Source organism: Sus scrofa, chromosome 2 (genome assembly GCF_000003025.6).
Source record: "Sus scrofa isolate TJ Tabasco breed Duroc chromosome 2, Sscrofa11.1, whole genome shotgun sequence".
Lineage (NCBI taxonomy): Eukaryota > Metazoa > Chordata > Mammalia > Artiodactyla > Suidae > Sus > Sus scrofa.
The window spans coordinates 55,324,934-55,342,910 of NC_010444.4; the positions used below are offsets into that span (position 1 = coordinate 55,324,934).

Here is a 17,977-nt window from a genome sequence, read left to right on the forward strand (position 1 = left end):
GAAAAAAATGGATAACTGTAGCACATGTACTATTTCTAAGTATATATGAATAATCCCCACAAAATGTTCTATAAACTTTGAAAATAGATGATTTTCTTAGATATGTCTCAAATTTAGCCATTACTATTTTGGTTGCTATTTAAATTTATTATCTTATGTAGCTCTCTACAACCAGACTCTAAGAATAGGTACAATACCCCAAACCTGATTTCACCTGACATTGAGTGAGTAATAGACTGTGAGTCATCAAAACCCTGACTCCCTCCATTAGTGAGCCAGCAGTAGCCCAGGGCCCACCTAGGGCTCTGTAGCCAACTGCCTCATAATAAGCCCCCATGAAACAAGAGCCTGTAGCATACACACAAGGCAGCTTCTGGAAATTGACCAAGTTGGGGCCAACCAAACCAATGAGACTGCCCGCATTTTCAGGCTCTACAACAGAAAGACCCATGCAGCTCTCTTAGGGGGAACTACTAGAGCATATGGCATGCATTATGAGAGGAATGTATAATACTATGACACATAAAAAACCTCCTACAGAAAGCCCTTCTCCAAGGTTGAGAAATGTGACTAATTTACTACATACATAAAAATACAAATAACAATTTAGAAAAAATAAGATGTCTGAGAAACATGATTCAGACAAAGGAATGAGATAAAATTCCAGGAGAACAAGGTGAAATAGAGATAGGCAATCTACCCAAGAAAGAGTTTAGACAGACAATGGTGAAGATGATCAAACGACTTGGGGAAGAATTCATTCACAGAATAAGAAATTAGAGGTGTTTAACAAATAGATGGAAAATATAAACAAGAGATGAAGTATACAATAACTGAAATGAAAAAATTCACAACAAGGAATCAATAGTAGACAAAAATATACAAAAGAATGGATGCATGAACTGAAAGATAGACTAATGGAAATCACTGCTGATGAACAGAAAAGAAAATAAAGAAAAGAAAAAAGATTTAAAATAAGTGAGGACAGTGTGAGACCTCTGAGATACCATCAAGTGCACTAATATTTACATTTTTATGTATCCCAGAAGGAGAAGAGATAGAGAAACAAGATGAGAAAATATGTGAAATGGTAATAGCTGAAAACCTCCCTAACCTGAGAAAGGAAATATTCACCTAAATCCAAGAAACACAGAGAGTCCCATATGGGAGAAAATGCCAAGACACATTTTAATTAAAATGTCAAAAATTGGAGTTCCTGTCGTGGCTCAGTGGTTAATGAATCCAACTAGGAACCATGAGGTTGCGGGTTCAATCCCTGGCCTTGCTCAGTGGGTTAAGGATCTGGTGTTGCCGTGAGCTGTGATGTAGGTCACAGACATGGCTCGGATCCAGCATTGCTGTGGCTCTGGCATAGGACTGCAGCTACAGCTCCAATTGGACCCCTAGCCTGGGAACCTCCATATCCCACAGGAGCAGCCCAAGAAATGGCAAAAAGACAAAAAAAAAAAAAAAAAAAAAGTCAAAAATTAAACATAAAGAGGTAATATTAAAAACAGCTAGGGAAAAGCAACAAATGACATAAAAGGGACTCCCATAAGGCTATTAACTGTTTTTTCATCAGAAACCACAAACCACTAAGGGGGACAATGATATGTTTAAAGTGATGAAAGGGAAAATCCTACAACCAAGCATTCTCTCCCCTGTGATGATCACGTTCAAATTTGATGGAGAAAAAAGAGATCAACAACATAAAACCTATATGTGTGTATTTATGTGTGTGTGTGTATGTATATACATATATATGTATATATATATATCTCAACTGTTATACAGAAACTGCATGGTATCTGCAAACAAAATGTCTGTAAATCTATAATAGCTCTACACATAAAAAAGAAAAATGACAATCAGATGACATTTAAGAGATAATCATCAGATGACAAGATAAGAGAACAAAGAAGCAAGGGGAAATAAACACCTACAAAACAAACCCAAAACAATTAACAAAATGACAATAAGAACATAGATATCAATAATAAATATAAATTGACTAACTGCTCTAACCAAAAGACATAGTGTGTCTGAATGGATACAAAAATAAGACCCACATGGAGTTCCTGCTGTGGCAAAATGAGATTTGAGTTCTCTCTTTAGCACCAGGATGCAGGTTTGATCCCTGACCTGCCACAACAGGTTGAAAAATCCAGTAATTCAGATGCTGTAGGGTAGGTCCTTCCTAACTGCTTTGATCTGATCACTGGTGACTCCATATGCTAGGGGGAAGCCAAAAAAGGAAAAAAAAATTAAGATGGACATAAATGGTGCCTACAAGAGACTCACTTCAGATCTAGAGATACATACAGACTGAAAGTGAGATATGAAAAAAGATATTCTATGCAAATGGAAATGAAAAGAAAGCTGAAGTAGAATTACTTATATCAGACAAAATATAAGCCAGAATAAAGATTTTTACAAGAGAAAAAGAAGGACAATACCTAATGATAAAGTCATCAATCCCAGAAGATAATGCCAATTGCAAATATATATGCTTTCAATATCTATACTTAGAACTTCAATATAAAAGTAAATATTTAAAAACATAAATATCTAAAATATAAAAACAACTTATACAAATCAACAGCAAAAAAAGCCAACAACCCAATGGAAAATGGGCAAAAGATCTGAATAGACATTTCTCCAAGGAAGATGTACAGAGGGCCAACAAGCACATGAAAAAATGCTCAAAATCCCAGATTATTAGAGAAAAGCTTATCAAACTACTATGAGGTACCACCTCACACCAGTCAGAATGGCCATCATTAATAAGTCCACAAATAATAAGAGCTGTAGGGGGTGTGAAGAAAAGGGAACCCTCCTGCACTGTTGGTGGGAATGTAACCTGGTACAACCACTATGGAGAACAGTATGGAGGTACTTTAGAAAACTATACATAGAACTCCCATATGACCCAGCAATCCCTCTCTTGGGCATATATCTGGACAAAACTTTCCTTAAAAAAGACACATGTACCTGCATGTTCATTGCAGCTATATTTATGATAGCCAAGACATGGAAACAACCTAAATGTCCATCCACAGATGATTGGATTAGGAAGAGGTGGTATATATACACAATGGAATACCATTTAGCCAAAAAAAGAATGAAATACTGCCATTTGCAGCAACATGGATGGAACTAGAGACTCTCATCCTGAGTGAAGTAAGTCAGAAAGAGAAAGAGAAATACCATATGATATCACTTATATATGGAATCTAATTATATGTCACAAATGAATCTTTCCACAGAAAAGAAAATCATGGACTTGGAGAATAGACTTATGGTTGCCCAGGGGTTTGGGGAGGGAGTGGAATGGATTGGGAGCTTGGGGTTAACTATTGCTTTTGGAAGGGATTAACAATGAGATCCTGCTGTAAAAAAAAAAAAAAAAAAAAAGAAAAAGAATTTGTGGTACACTTAAAGGGGTACTATATGTAAGCAAGAATGACAGGTTGATTTCACACTTGCAATTAAATCAATGTAGTTAATATCATTATACATTAAAAATAAAATAGGTTAATAATAAAAATAAAAACATTAGAGAAATTGATAGTAACACAATAATAGGAGACTATTTTTTAATTTTATTTGTCTAGTTGATTTAAATGTTATGTTAATTTCTTCTGTACAGAAAAGTGACTTAGTTATATATATAATTATTCTATTTCATATTCTTCTCCATTATGGTTTATCACAGGATATTGAATATATTTCCCCATGCTATAGACTAGAACCTCATTGCTTATCCATCCTATATATGCTAATTTGCATCTGCTAATCCTGGTCCCCCAATCTTTCCCTAACCTGCCCCACCAGAAACTACTAGGCCATTCCCTACATCTGTGAGTCTATTTCTATTCATAGTCGTGTTATCTTGCGCCATGTTTTAGATTCCACATGTAAATAATACCCTATAGTGTTTGTCTGTGTTACTTCACTTTATGTTGATTTCCTGGGCCATCCACGTTGCTATAAATGGCATCATTTCATTCCTTTTTATGGCTCGAGGACTATTTAATTGTATATTTATCACAGGCTTTCTTATAAAGAATATGTATTACATATGTTTTATCCATTCCTCTTTGATGAACATTTATGTTGCCTCCATATAGAGTGCTGCAATGAACATCAGGGTACATGCAGCTTTTCAAATTTTGGTTTTGTCTGGATAGATGCCCAGGATTTCTGGATCATATGGTAGTTCTATTTTTATTTTTTTGAGGAGTATCCATACTGTTTTCCACAGTTGTTGTAACAGTTTACATTCCCCCCAAAAGGATAAACAGGTTCCCTTTTCTCTGCACCCTCTCCAAGATTTAGTTTTTGTAGAATTTTTGATGCTGGCCATTCTGGCTAGTGTAAATGTTACCTCATCATAGTTTTGATTTACATTTATCTAATAATTAGTGATGCTGAGCATCTTTTCACGTGCTTTTTGGCCATCTATTTGTCTTCGTTGGAGAAATGTCTATTTCATTCTTGTGCCCTTTTTTTTGGATTTCTTTTTTATACTGAGCTGCAGGGGTATTTGTATATTTTGGAGATTAATCCCTTGATAGTCATTTAATTTGCAGATATTTTCTCCCAATCTGTGGGTTTCTTTTCATTTCATTTATGTTTTTCTGGGCTGTGCAAAAACTTTAAGTTTAATTAGGTCCCACTTGTTTATTTTTATTGTTATTTTCATTACTCTAGGAGATGGATCCAAGAAGGTATTGTTACAGTTTATGTCAGAGAGGGCTCAGGCTATGTTTTCCTCTAAGAGTTTTAGTATCAAGTCTTACATTTATGTCTTTAATCCATTTTGAGTTTATTTTTGTGTATGGTGTTAGAAAATATTCTATCTTCATTCTTATGTGTAGTTGTCCAGTTTGTCCAGCACAACTTATTGAAGAGACTGTTTTTTCTCCATTTTGTATTTTTGCATTTTTTGTCATGTATTAGATGACTGTAGGTGTGTGAGTTTAATTCTGGGCTTTCTATCTGTTCCATTGACCTATATTTCTGTTTTTTTGTGCCATTACAATATTGTTTTGATGCCAAGTGAAGCAGAGATAAGCAACTTCCATGAAAAAGACTTTAGAGTAATAATAGTAAGGATGATTCAAGAACTCAGTAAAAAAAAAATGGAGGCAAAAATGGGTAATTTACAAGAAATATTTAACAAAGATTTAGAATATTTAAAGAATAAACAAGGAGAAATATTTATTTTCAGAGATGTGTGAACAATAGAACAACTAAAATGAAAAATTCACTGGATGGAACCAATAACAGATTAGAGTATGCAGAAGAACAAATGAATGGGGTGGAAAATATGCTAGTGGAAATCACTGCTATGGAAGAAAATAAAGAAAAAAATAATTTTCCTGTTTTGTATGCGGATCCATTTGCATTATTTTTTTTATATTCCACATATAAGTGAGGTCATATAATATCCATCATTTTCTGACTTGATTCACTTAGTATGATAATGTCTAGGTCCATCCGTGTTGTTATACATAGTAAAATTTCATTTTTACAACTGAGGAACTGTCCATTGTACATCTGACTATCTCTCAATATGTTGTTAAACTAATCATCTGTTGAGTGCTTGAGTTTTTCCATGTCTTGGCTAATATAAATAGTACTGCTGTGGACATTGAGGTGCATGTATCTTTTGAATTATAATATTCATATTTTCTGGATATATGCCCAGGACTGGGATTTCTAGAATTTTTCAGAATATCCTTATCAAATACTGGATTTTTGCTTTTAGCAAAGAATGAGTAGGACAGTTCCATCCCCACTCCTTATCTTAGTTTTCCCTTCCTGTGATTTTATTTACCAAAGATCAGCTATGGCCATGGTCTTAAAATGCTAAACGGAAATTTACAGAACTAAACAACTAATATAAACAGTTGTTTATACATATTTCTTACTTAAGTAACAAAGATTTCAAAGCAAACCATTTGGTAAATATTGGATAATTGAAGTGGAATTTATGAATAGTTCTTGTTTGGGAAACTTCCAGGAAGGGACAAAGTGGTAAATGTGTTAGTATTGGTTTGTAATTTTATGTGGTTAAACATTTTATTTCCTTAAAATTTCATCAATTAAACTGAGGATGGGGCAGGAACAGAAATTGCTTATGTCCACTAGACTGCTGCTGGAGTCTCTCTACATGATCTCTTACATGCTGAGGTGCAGCCCTCTTCTTTAGACATAACAATAAAGAGTCAGGGACACTGGCTGTGACAAGGATGGGATGAATGTGTTCACATTCTGTTATGCAATAATTTTTGCTTCTTGTGTATGAAAACATGGGTGGAGCATTTCAAAGTTCTGTATTTTCCATATTTAGAAAGCATTTTTATAGAAATTGAATGCTATTGTTAAATAATGTATAATAAATGTTAATCTCATTAACACTAACTAAAGACTATTAAATGAATGTCTTAATGATGTTTATTTAATAACAACATAAACAATATTTGCTGAATATATGTTATTTAAAAAGAAGAATACATTTATTTTTCCCTATGCCATTGAGATAATAACTAATATAACATTGTTTTAGGTTTAGGTGAAAAACATGATTATTTATTTTATGGATAAATTATAAAAATATTACCACAATAAGTTTAGGTATGTCGATCAGCACACACAGGAACATGTTTTCTTGTGATAAGAGCTTTTAAAATTCACTCTCTTAGCAACTTTCAAACAATATAGCCTTGTTCACCATAGTCATCACCAGGTCTTATTTATCTCAGAATTTCCAGTTTGTACATTTTCCCCACCTTAATCATTTTTACTATGAACTTGTATAAACTTTGATAACTTCTTTAAAGTTTTGAATGTGATTTCACAGTTTCATAAAATTATAAAAATTATATTTCCCTCTTTCTTTTCTCACCATATATATGTGTGTAGACACATGTATATAATGAGATGGTATTATAAAAGATAAATTTTAGAAATTTGTACAATTTTAGTGAGAGAACAATGGAGGCCTTTAGTCATCTTTTTCTTTCTGTAAGTGGCTGTGGTGATTATAATTGGTAACATAGATTGATAGATACAGTTTTAGATACATGTATTTATAAAATAACTATTTGTGGAAAATTTACTATTATCAAGCTTTTGGAAACTTTTGGAAACATCTCTTTCTTTCCAAAAACTCTAATATTTTTCTAGAGATATGGACAAAAGATAAACTCTAAATATTTAGTATGGAAAAAGAGAACACCACATACCTTAAGCATTTTTCCTAGAAATTTTTATGGAGAAAATTACTTTTGATCATATTTTTCATTGCCTCTAAAACATCCTTATTCCTAATACTGTAGATAATTGGATTGAAAGATGGTGTGAGGATGGTATAGAATATTGCCAGAAACTTATCTTGGCCTGGAATGTGGTACTTTTTAGGTCTCATATATGTGAAAATAAATGGCCCATAGTACATGATGACCACAATCATGTGGAAGAAACAGGTAGAAAATGACTTTTTCCTTGATTCTGATGATTTCATTTGGAGGACAGTAAGGAGAATTTGGACATAAGAGGCAAAGATGAGGGAGAAAGGGACAAGCAGGAAAATGATGCCACTTACATAAACTCCTCTTTCATAGTGTGTTGTGTCCACACAGGACAACACCAACATGGCTGGGACTTCACAGAAAAAGTGGTCAATGGCTCTTGAGCCACAGAAGGGTAAGTGCAGTGTGTAAACTGTGTGAACAATGGAATTGACTGTCCCAATAAGCCAGGATCCTCCAGCCATGAGGATGCTGACATAGTCATTCATAAGAATGGGGTAGCGCAGTGGGTGACAGATGGCTACATAGCGATCATAGGACATTGCTGCCAGGAGAAGGCACTCACCACCCAAGAGGGTGAGGGAGAGAAATATTTGGAAGCCACAACCTGCAAATGAAATAGCCTTGTTGCCTGAGAGAAAGTCAGTGATCATTTTGGGAACAATGTTGGAGATATGCAAGATATCCATGAAAGAGAGATGGCTGAGCAGAAAATACATTGGAGTATGGAGTCGTGATTCCCTGTGGATAAGGAGAATCATGACTGAATTTTCTGTTACAGTCAAAATAAAAATGATGACTATAAAGGAGAAGAAAATTAGACCTTTTTGAGAAGAGGAGAAGAGTCCCAAAAGAATGAAGTCACTGCTGAAAGTGTGATTCTCAGGTTCCATCTTCAATTTCTTCTTTCACCTATAATAAATAAATACATAAATTAATGAGGTGAAGTGAAAATTAAGATAAATTAGTATAAACCTCAAATGACTTTATACTTAGCATTATCATAAAATATGCATATTGCTATTTTGTAATATTTTGCAAATAAAGCTAAAGGATTCCCACCAACTTTTGAACTGAGAATGTTTTACAGATGAACATTTTGTTGTTGTTGAATCAACTAATTATTTTATTTATTATGAAATAAACAAACCTTATTTCTTTATTTAATTCCTTGGAATGTTAACACTATTTCAAAGTAATTTTAAGCATTCTAAAAGATCAGCATATGAATAAGGTTTGCATATTTATGCATGTGTAAAGAGTTCAGACTGTTTTGCCTAGTTTGACTTACAGGTCAGTAAAATTTAGTATGGATGTAGGTTCAGATTGAAAGGAGTGGTATCTCCCATGAACTAATTAACAATAAATTGGTCTCTGAAATCAATAATGTTACTGACAATTTAAATTAAATATATCTGTATCTAAAGTTGACTTTTCCCTACCTCTTAGAATTATTTTGTCCCTCTGGTTTTGCTTTTTCCATTAATGACTTTGCTATAGTCAACCTAATTCAAAACTTAATACTTCATCTTTGTATTAAGAAGTATGGATACTGAATTCCAAATAGTTAGCAGAATCCCTGGATCATTGTAGGCTCCTAAATGTTTATTTTAAAAAATATTAATTTATATTTCTATGACCTCTGATATCAAAGTTCTTCAATAAAGCATCAGTTATATTTATGTTTTAGAGAGTTTGTTTTGTCTTCTCAAGAATGTCTATTATTTTGTCTTCAGATCTTAGATGAACTCCATAATATATTCCTGAACTCATTTATTACCTTATTTCTATCACCCCCTGCCCACATGAGGCATCTAAAATTTTTACAACCATTTGTTTTCCCTCCTTTCTTAACCAATCAGGTACGAAATACACTCCCATGTTACTGGAAAGATGAATGCAATATATTCTATGATATAAACAAACTTGAATGAAAATTGTTCTTGAATCCAAGAATATTCTAGTAGTGAATTTCCTTACTCTAAGTTGAAAAGTGGAAAAATCATGTGTCACAAAGTCTCTTCCACATATGTACAACTTTTACTCAAGGTAAATTTTTTTCTTCCAATATAGCATCAAATTTTCCTTGTTAAATTCTGATAAATGTCAAAAGAAGGAAACAAGATGGTAGAATAGAAGAATTCAACCTCACTTTCTCTCCTGAAAACACCAAAATCATACCTAACTGTTAAATAACAATTGACAAAAATGACTGGAAACTATAAAAAAAGGTATCTACAGACAAATATAAGGAAGAAGCCACATAATATGGTAGGAGAGGTGCTTTCATTATATAATCAAATCCCATACCCATCAGGTGGGTGATCTACAAACTGGAAAATAGCTAAGTCATAGAAGTTCTCCCACAAGAGTGAGAGTTCTGAACCCCATGTCAGGTTCCCCATCCTGGGGGCCTGACATTGGGAAAAGGAGCCTTCAAAGCATTTGGCATTGAATGCCAGTGGGGTTTCAGTGCAGGAGTTCCACAGGACTGAGAGAAACAGAGGCTCCATTTTTGGAGGGTGCAAACAATGTTTCACATGCACTGGGTCTGAGGACAAATCAGCGACTCCATAAGAAGCTGTGGCAGAACTACCTCTGGGTCATCTAGGGTCTCCTGGAGAAGCAGGGATTGGCTGTAGCTCACTGTGTGACCAGGGCATTCGGGCAGTTGTCCCAGGGAATATTAATCAGCATGAGCTCCCCCAGAGGTTACCATTGTTCAAAACACCTAGCCCCATCCAAGAGCCTGCAGGGTCCAGTGCTGGGATGTCTCAGGCCAACAGTGTGGAAACAACCCCCTCATCAGCAGACGGAATTCTGAAAGTTTTCCTGTGCACACATCTCCCTCTATACACACTCTTGTCACACCCCTGCCTACCAGAGGGAAAAGATTGATCTCTACCCACCACTGGACAGGCACCACTCCCTCCCACTAGGAAGCTTGTGCAAGCCCCTAGATCAACTTCACCCAACATGGAGATGAAGAAATCAAAGAGGAAGTAAAACAATACATAGAGAAAAATGAAAGTGAAAACACAAAGATATCTCCAACACACACAAAGAACATTAGAAGCTAAAATCACTGAAGAACCTAGATGTAAAAATATTCAATAAAATACTAGCCAGCCAAATCAAGCAATTCATTAAAAGGATTGTACAAGATAATCAAGTGGGATTTACTATGAGGATGTGAGCATTCTTCAAAATCTACAAATCTGTTAATGTGATGACACCACATTAGAAAGTTGAAGAATAACAATATTATTATCTCAATAAATACAGAAAATGCTTTCAACAAAATCGAACACTCATTCATCATAAAAGCCCTCCAGAAACCGGGCATAGAGGGAACCTACTTCAACCTAATAAAAGCCATATATGACAAACTCACAGCTAATAGCATATTCAGTGTTGAATAGCTTAAAGCATTTCTGCTAAGATCAGAAACAAGACGAGGATGTCCAGTCTACCACTGTATTCAACACTGTTTTGGAAATCCTGGCCATGATACTCAGAGGAAAAATAAATAAAAGTAATCCAAATCAAAAAGGAAAAGTAATGAAAATAAAAACAAATGGGACCTAATTAAAATTGAGGTTTTTTATATATAATGATTTTTTTTTCCATTATAGCTGTTTTACAGTGTTCTTTGAATTTTCCAGTGTACAGGATGGTTACCCAGTTACACATACAGCAAAGGAAACCATAAACAAATCAAAAAGACAACTCACTGAATGGGAGATAATATTTGCAAACAACACAGCCTTAAAGGAATTATTCTCCAAAATATGCAAACAACTCATGAAACCCAAAATCCAAAAATAACTAACCCAATAAAAATAGGCAGAATATCTAAATACACACTTCTCCAAAGACAGACAGATGACCAAACAGCACAAGAAAGATGGTCGACATCAGCAATTATTAGAGAATGCAAATCAAAACTACAATGAGGTATCACCTCAGATGGTCTGGAAAAGGAAACCCTCCTATACTGTTTATGTAAATTGGTACAACAACTATGGATAACAATATGGAGGTTCCTCAAATAACTAAAATTAAAGCTACCACATGATCCAGGAGTCCCACTCCTGGGCATATATCTGGAATAGAAACCATAGTTCAAAAATATATATACACTCCAATGCTCATGGCAGCCCTATTTACAGTAGCCAAGACATGGAAGCAACTTAAATTCCATTAACAAAATAATGGATAAATAAGATGTAATATTCCTCAGCTGTCCGCAAGACATGTTTACTTGAAAATTCCATCTTGTCCTTCTTTACTTTATCCCATCTTCTTGTCTTATTTTATCCCATCTTCCTTCTTTGGAAAAACAGTCACAGTGCTGGTAAATGACTTAAGCTTAAGAGCAAAGACCTAAAGGCATAAATGACTTAAGCTTAAGTACTGTTATGTGCCTAGAGGTCAGAGTAAGAGCTTAACCCTTTACCACCTAAGTGGCTTTTTAAATAGTAAAAGAATTTATGTAATAGTAAACAAACCCTGTATCATCCACCCATAACCACTCCTCACTTAATCTCAGAATAAAAGCAGTGTGGTTTCTTGAGGCAGCGCTCTTGGTCCCTGAGACCTTGAGTCCACCGGCTCCCACCTTTACTTAAGATAAATGTCTCTGTGTCTTGTTTTATGTTAACTATTTTTCCTTAAATTCCACAGCACCCGTTCTTCAGCCCCATCCTGCTGAGCTGGCCCTGGCACTCGGCCATAAAAAAGAATGAAATAATACCTTTTGCGGTAACACGGAGGAACTTAGAGATTATCATACTAAATGAAGTAACCCACACAGAGAAAGACAAATATGTATGATATCACTTAATGTGGAATCTGATTTTAAAAATGATAGAAATGAACCTATTTACAAAAAAGTAACAGACCCATCGACTTCAAAAACAAACTTATTGTTACCTATGGGGAGAAGTACAGAGGGAAGGATAGAGTGGCATATACATATTATTGTATATGGAATAGATAGTCAAAAGGGACCTGTTATTTACCACAATAATTCTACTCAATATTCTGTGATAATCTATATGGGAAAATAATCTGAAAAAGAAGGGACATGTGTATATGTAAAACTGAATCATTTGTTGCACAGCAGAAATTAACACAATTTTGTAAATCACTTATCTTCAATAAAATTTAAAAATGTTAAAAACAAAAAATACAATATAATGCTACATATAAAAAAGAGAGAGAGAGATAACATGTACTTTATATCACTGTATCATCTAGAAACTTGGAAGCTAATCATAGAAATTGATATACTTTTTAAATATTATTTTTATTTATAAACACAGCCATATCTCACTACTTCCATACAGGAAAAAATTTTGTATTCTTTATTCAGTGAATGCACTATACTTAAATCATTCTTACTGTTCTGCATTTTTTGAGATTATTGAAATAACTTACACATCCATTCATTTTGATTTAACTAGACTTAAAATATTTTTTCCTTTGGATCTCTTATTATATAAATTAAGCATGCAGATTATTTCTGTAAAGTTAGATTTAACTAGAGAATAATTTTCACAATCTTGATAATACTTCAGATTTACAAGATAAATAATTGTTCATATGCTCTTTACATTAAAGTTTTTTGTTTGTTTTTTTGTTTTGTTTTGTTTTGTTTTGGCTATTTCTTGGGCTGCTCCCACGGCATATGGAGGTTCCCAGGCTAGGGGTTGAATCGGAGTTGCAGCCATTGGCCTATGCCAGAGCCACAGCAACGCTGGATCCTAGCAGCGTCTGCAACCTACACCACAGCTCACGGCAACGCTGGATCGTTAACCCACTGAGCAAGGGCAGGGATTGAACCCGCAACCTCATGGTTCCTAGTCGGACTCATTAACCACTGCGCCACGACGGGAACTCCTACATTAAAGTTTTGATCATAAGGCAAATGATTTACAAAATCATAATCTTTTTTTTGAAAAAAGATGTATTTTGAAAAGATTTTAATGTGGGAATCCTTAGCAATATTAAATCTGAGGTACACATTTATATTTTATACTATATGGCTTTGCCAATTTTATTTATTGAACTTTTCTATAAACTTATATCTTGACATAATAGTTGACATAATATTTATAAGCTTGACATAATAGTTATAATCTCTATCATAAAATTTTAAACATCAGATTTAGTTTATGTAAAAATTATTAAAAGTAATTAGTTGTTACTAATAATTCACTTAATTACAATGGAATTTCATGAAAGAGTCAGTATTCAGACATTGAATTCCCTTAAAAATGGGTGGAATAAAATCATTACTCATATTAAAGAAGACAATATGGAATAGAGGCGAATAAATGTGTGATAGATATTACCTGATGTGGTAGTGAGTGTGCTATTGATACAAATAATTATATTAACAATGTAAAAACATAAGCTAAAATGTCCCTAAAGCTTTGAAAAGATAAAGTAAATATAATTTAAACACTTGTCTAAAATAGTTCATTTTATGTCTTGTAATAATACAAAATGCCAATTAGGCATGAAATTATATCTGAAAAGAATTTTTAAGGGAGTTCCCATTTTTGCTCAGCAGTAATGAGCCTGATTAGCATCCATGAGGATAAGGGTTCAGTCCCTGGCATTGCTCAGTGGGTTAAGGATCCAACATTGCCTTGAGTTGTAGTGTATGTTGCAGATTTGGCTTGGATCCCACATAGCTGTGGCTGTGGCATAGGCAGGAGCTATAGCTCTGTTTCAACCCTAGCCAGGGAACACTTCTTATGCCAAAATTGAATCCCTAAGAAGGAAAAAAAAAATTCTGTTAAATCAAGATGACAATGATACCTTTCTCATAGGGTTTATTTGAACATTAAATGATTCATATTAAACAATGTATTAAATAACTTACACACACACATGCAGACAGGCACATATGGGAAAAAAACTGGCACTTAGTAAGTGCTCAAAAATAATTATTATTTTCTATTATCATTATTGTTTTTATAATTAATCTATTAGTATTTCTATCATTAATACATTATTTAGTTATATATACTTTGAAGCAATTATATTTGAAATAGTTGCCAAGTGATAGATGGAAAGAGGGAGAGGGAGAGAGAGACAGAGCGAAAGAGAAATATCCAAGTTATAAGAAAATATGACCTAATAAATAAAAGTATATTTCAGTGAGGTTAATCAGCACTATAATTGTATTCACTATTAATTAAAATTGATCTAGGAAGCTCTCTGTGAAAGAACTCCAACTCAATATGTTGAATAACAATGGGTGGGTTAGCTTCCTAATTAATTTATGCACACAAAGGTATATGTGATAAAGGAAGATAATGCTTCTTATTCTGAAATCAATCAGCTGAGCTGTTCACAATTTCATTGTGTAATAGCCAATTGTGTTTTTGTTAGACATTTCTTGCCCTTCAGACTTTTCAGGGTACTGAATTATGCCCTAAGGATTTATTTTATAGTGATCGCCTCTCTGTTCTTGCTGCCTCTTCAATTTAAGGAAAACTTTTGAAAACTGTCTCACAGTGACATAAAATTCATTATGTGAAGCAAGGAAATGCCTAACTTCCCTGGAACAATAAGTGGTATCACCATGTATTATTACCCGATTCAGAAATCGGGAAATCATCCTAATTTCTCTTTCTGTCTGCCCTTTTCCACATGCAAACCACCATCTTCTATCTATTCTCTTTATGTAAATATTTCTCATGGGTTATTCCTTCTCATGGGCTGCAATAACATATGTGGCCATTGTACCTCTAAAGCATCCATTCAACTCATTTTCTTTTAATTAAATAGACAACTCGGAGCTCTGCACCACCTGCATAATAACATATGCTTCTCAACTCTATATGAAGCAGGTGGAGTGTGGTCAATTAAGTAAATTTTGGAAAACAGAAGTGTATTGAGACTGGAGGCACACACCTTCATGTTCCTTCATTCTGCTAGTAGGAATCCACATGTAATGATGCTTGGTTCTGCATCCTTCTTGGAAGAGTTATACAGGAAACAAAGCCCAAGGTTTCAAAAGCAGAAATCTGTGAGCCACCATCCAATTTGATATTGATTATGACAACGTGGGAGTATTAGAATAAAATAACTCACCAAATTAAAAAAAAAAAATGCTTTGAGAAGGGAAAAAGCAACAGGTTGCTCTGTGATGATTATTTGCTGCCTTTAACATTCTTATAGGTTCACAAATTTTTTGGAGGTAATGGATCTAGTATAATCCCAGTATGTTTTAATCAAAATGCTTAACCCTTGTTTTATGAGATAGAAATTAAAATTATAATATTGTAATAATAATTAAAATAATTTATACCTCTTAATTGTTCCCACATATATTTTGCCCTAGGTCAGGTTATTCTTTCTAGAACAGCTTTAAAAAATGAAACCTGTCGTGGCGCAGTGGTTAACGAATCCGACTAGGAACCATGAGGTTGTGGGTTCGGTCCCTGCCCTTGCTCAGTGGGTTAACGATCCGGCGTTGCCGTGAGCTGTGGTGTAGGTTGCAGACGCGGCTTGGATCCCGCGTTGCTGTGGCTCTGGCGTAGGCCGGTGGCTATGGCTCCGATTCGACCCCTAGCCTGGGGAACCTCCACATGCCGCAGGGGCAGCCCAAGAAATAGCAAAAAAAAAAAAAAAAAATGAAACCTGCTGGTTTACATTCCACGTACATTCTATGAAAGAAAGAAAGAAAGAAAGAAAGGAGGAAGGAAAGGGAGAAAGAAAGGGAGAAAGAAAGGGAGAAATGGAGAAAGAAAGAGAAAAAAGAGAAATCTCCCATTTTTCGTTTGAATTTCCTATAAAACTATTTATAATTAGAAAACATTGTTTTTCTTACATCTTAGCCCACACCTATATGATTTCTTCCACATAAACAGATTTCCCAACTATTTCTAAGGGGTTTGTGCTCTCCAATTCTCTAAGATTTCATGGTGAATTCTTCTGTGGACAATTCCTTCCTCTCTTTTGATCTTCCTCCATTGTTTTTCTTTCTTGCTCAGAATTAGGCAGCTCTGTCTTGATATCACATTTGGTCTACGGCTTCACTGCCTGTGTTTAGCTGTACTCTCTGCATTTTGAACACAACCTATGAATTACTTCCTAACCTACACTACCAGTTTCACACTACCCAGGAAAGGATATTCTTCTGCGGCTTTTCACATGTAATATAGTCACCTCACTGGTGCCTCGGGGCTACAAGCAACATCATCCTGGATGGTATTTGGCCTTTGCTCACACCATTCAGGAGTCTGCTTCAATATCATTTCTTCCAAAGTGACTGAGAGACATGGAGTGATGCTTCAATCCAGATATTTGCTCTAATATAGCTGAGGGTTTCCAGGAAGATGGGGACACATGTTTTGCAAGGAGGAAGGAGAAGCAGGAAGGACATATACTACCTTGATGTCTTGTGATGTGTGGCTTCTGGGAGAGAAAAAAGTCACCTTTTGATAGGGACATGAGAAAGCATGTCTCCAAAGGACAGCCACAGAAGAAAGCAAAGCAAACATGATGTAATATTTTATGTGGAGGGAGGTGGAGTCCTGAGAAAGAACAGGTTTTCCTCTAGGTGCAGCAGAAGAATCTTGGCTTCACAGGGATGAGAGGATAGTTTATATCAACATTGCCTGTATGAAGCAAGATTAAGCATTTAATGAAAGTGAGAAAAAATACTTCCTTTTCTGACCCATTCCTCATGATTCCCTCTTTTCTTGGAAGATTTTATTTTCACTCTTCAGAGCTTGAGAGTATAATATCTGTTAAGGTATCTATGTATGGCCCATCCCATACACTAGATAGAGGCTGCAGGATAGGCCACTTAGTGGATCTCACTCACTGTAGCATTTAAAGTCTCCTGGGTATTTGGGCATCAATAGATGGACATAATTATTCCACAGATTGGCTATTAGATGAAGGCAGATTGAAAAGATGGACTCACTTCACCTAAGTTATTCTGCTTATTTTCAGTTTTAATATATTTAATATATTCATGAGATTCATTAAAGAATCACCATATAAAATGAGTATGTAAGTGAATAGAGAAAAAATGACTTAGCTAATGTACTTGCTTTATACATATTTTGGCAGCCAAAATATACTGAGGATATTAAAATGTCAGATAAAATTTTAAGTATCCTGAATTTATTAGTAGGTTACAATTATTACTCAGTCATCACAAACTGCTTGAGGCCACAGATATTAAGCAACATTTCCGAGGTTATCAAGATTAGCCAAGGGTCAAATCTTAAAATTCTGGTCTTAGGTCTCACATTCTAATGCAGTGTTTCCCACAGACATTAGCCATTTCACCCAACAAGGGGATTCCATTTGCCCATATCTCATTCTTTAGGAAAGACAAAGAATGTCTAGTTCACTTTCACTTAGGTGTGTTAATCTGAAGGGGGGATGTGTCTAGACATATTTAAAAAATATTCCCTTTCCTAAGTATAAGCTCTTTAAAAATCAAACAGTTTTATTCAGATCCATGTGTATGTGCACCATGAATTTTGCACCATAAAAATGTCTTCATTTTGTTCAAAAATTAGAATGTGAAATAATGTTTCCTACTCTTCCAATTCTATAAGGATCAAGTCATTAGCCACTGGAGTCACTCACCAAGAGTGGTCCAAAAGGGGAATTCAGGA

At 34.7% G+C, this 17,977-nt stretch overlaps 1 protein-coding gene across 1 annotated transcript; it reads right to left on the reverse strand.

The window, feature by feature from the left end:
* LOC100522664 (olfactory receptor 2AJ1-like) lies at positions 7,268 to 8,212 on the reverse strand. The gene has a single exon (XM_003123587.1). The coding sequence runs from the start codon at positions 8,210 to 8,212 to the stop codon at positions 7,268 to 7,270; it is 945 nt and encodes a 314-aa protein (XP_003123635.1).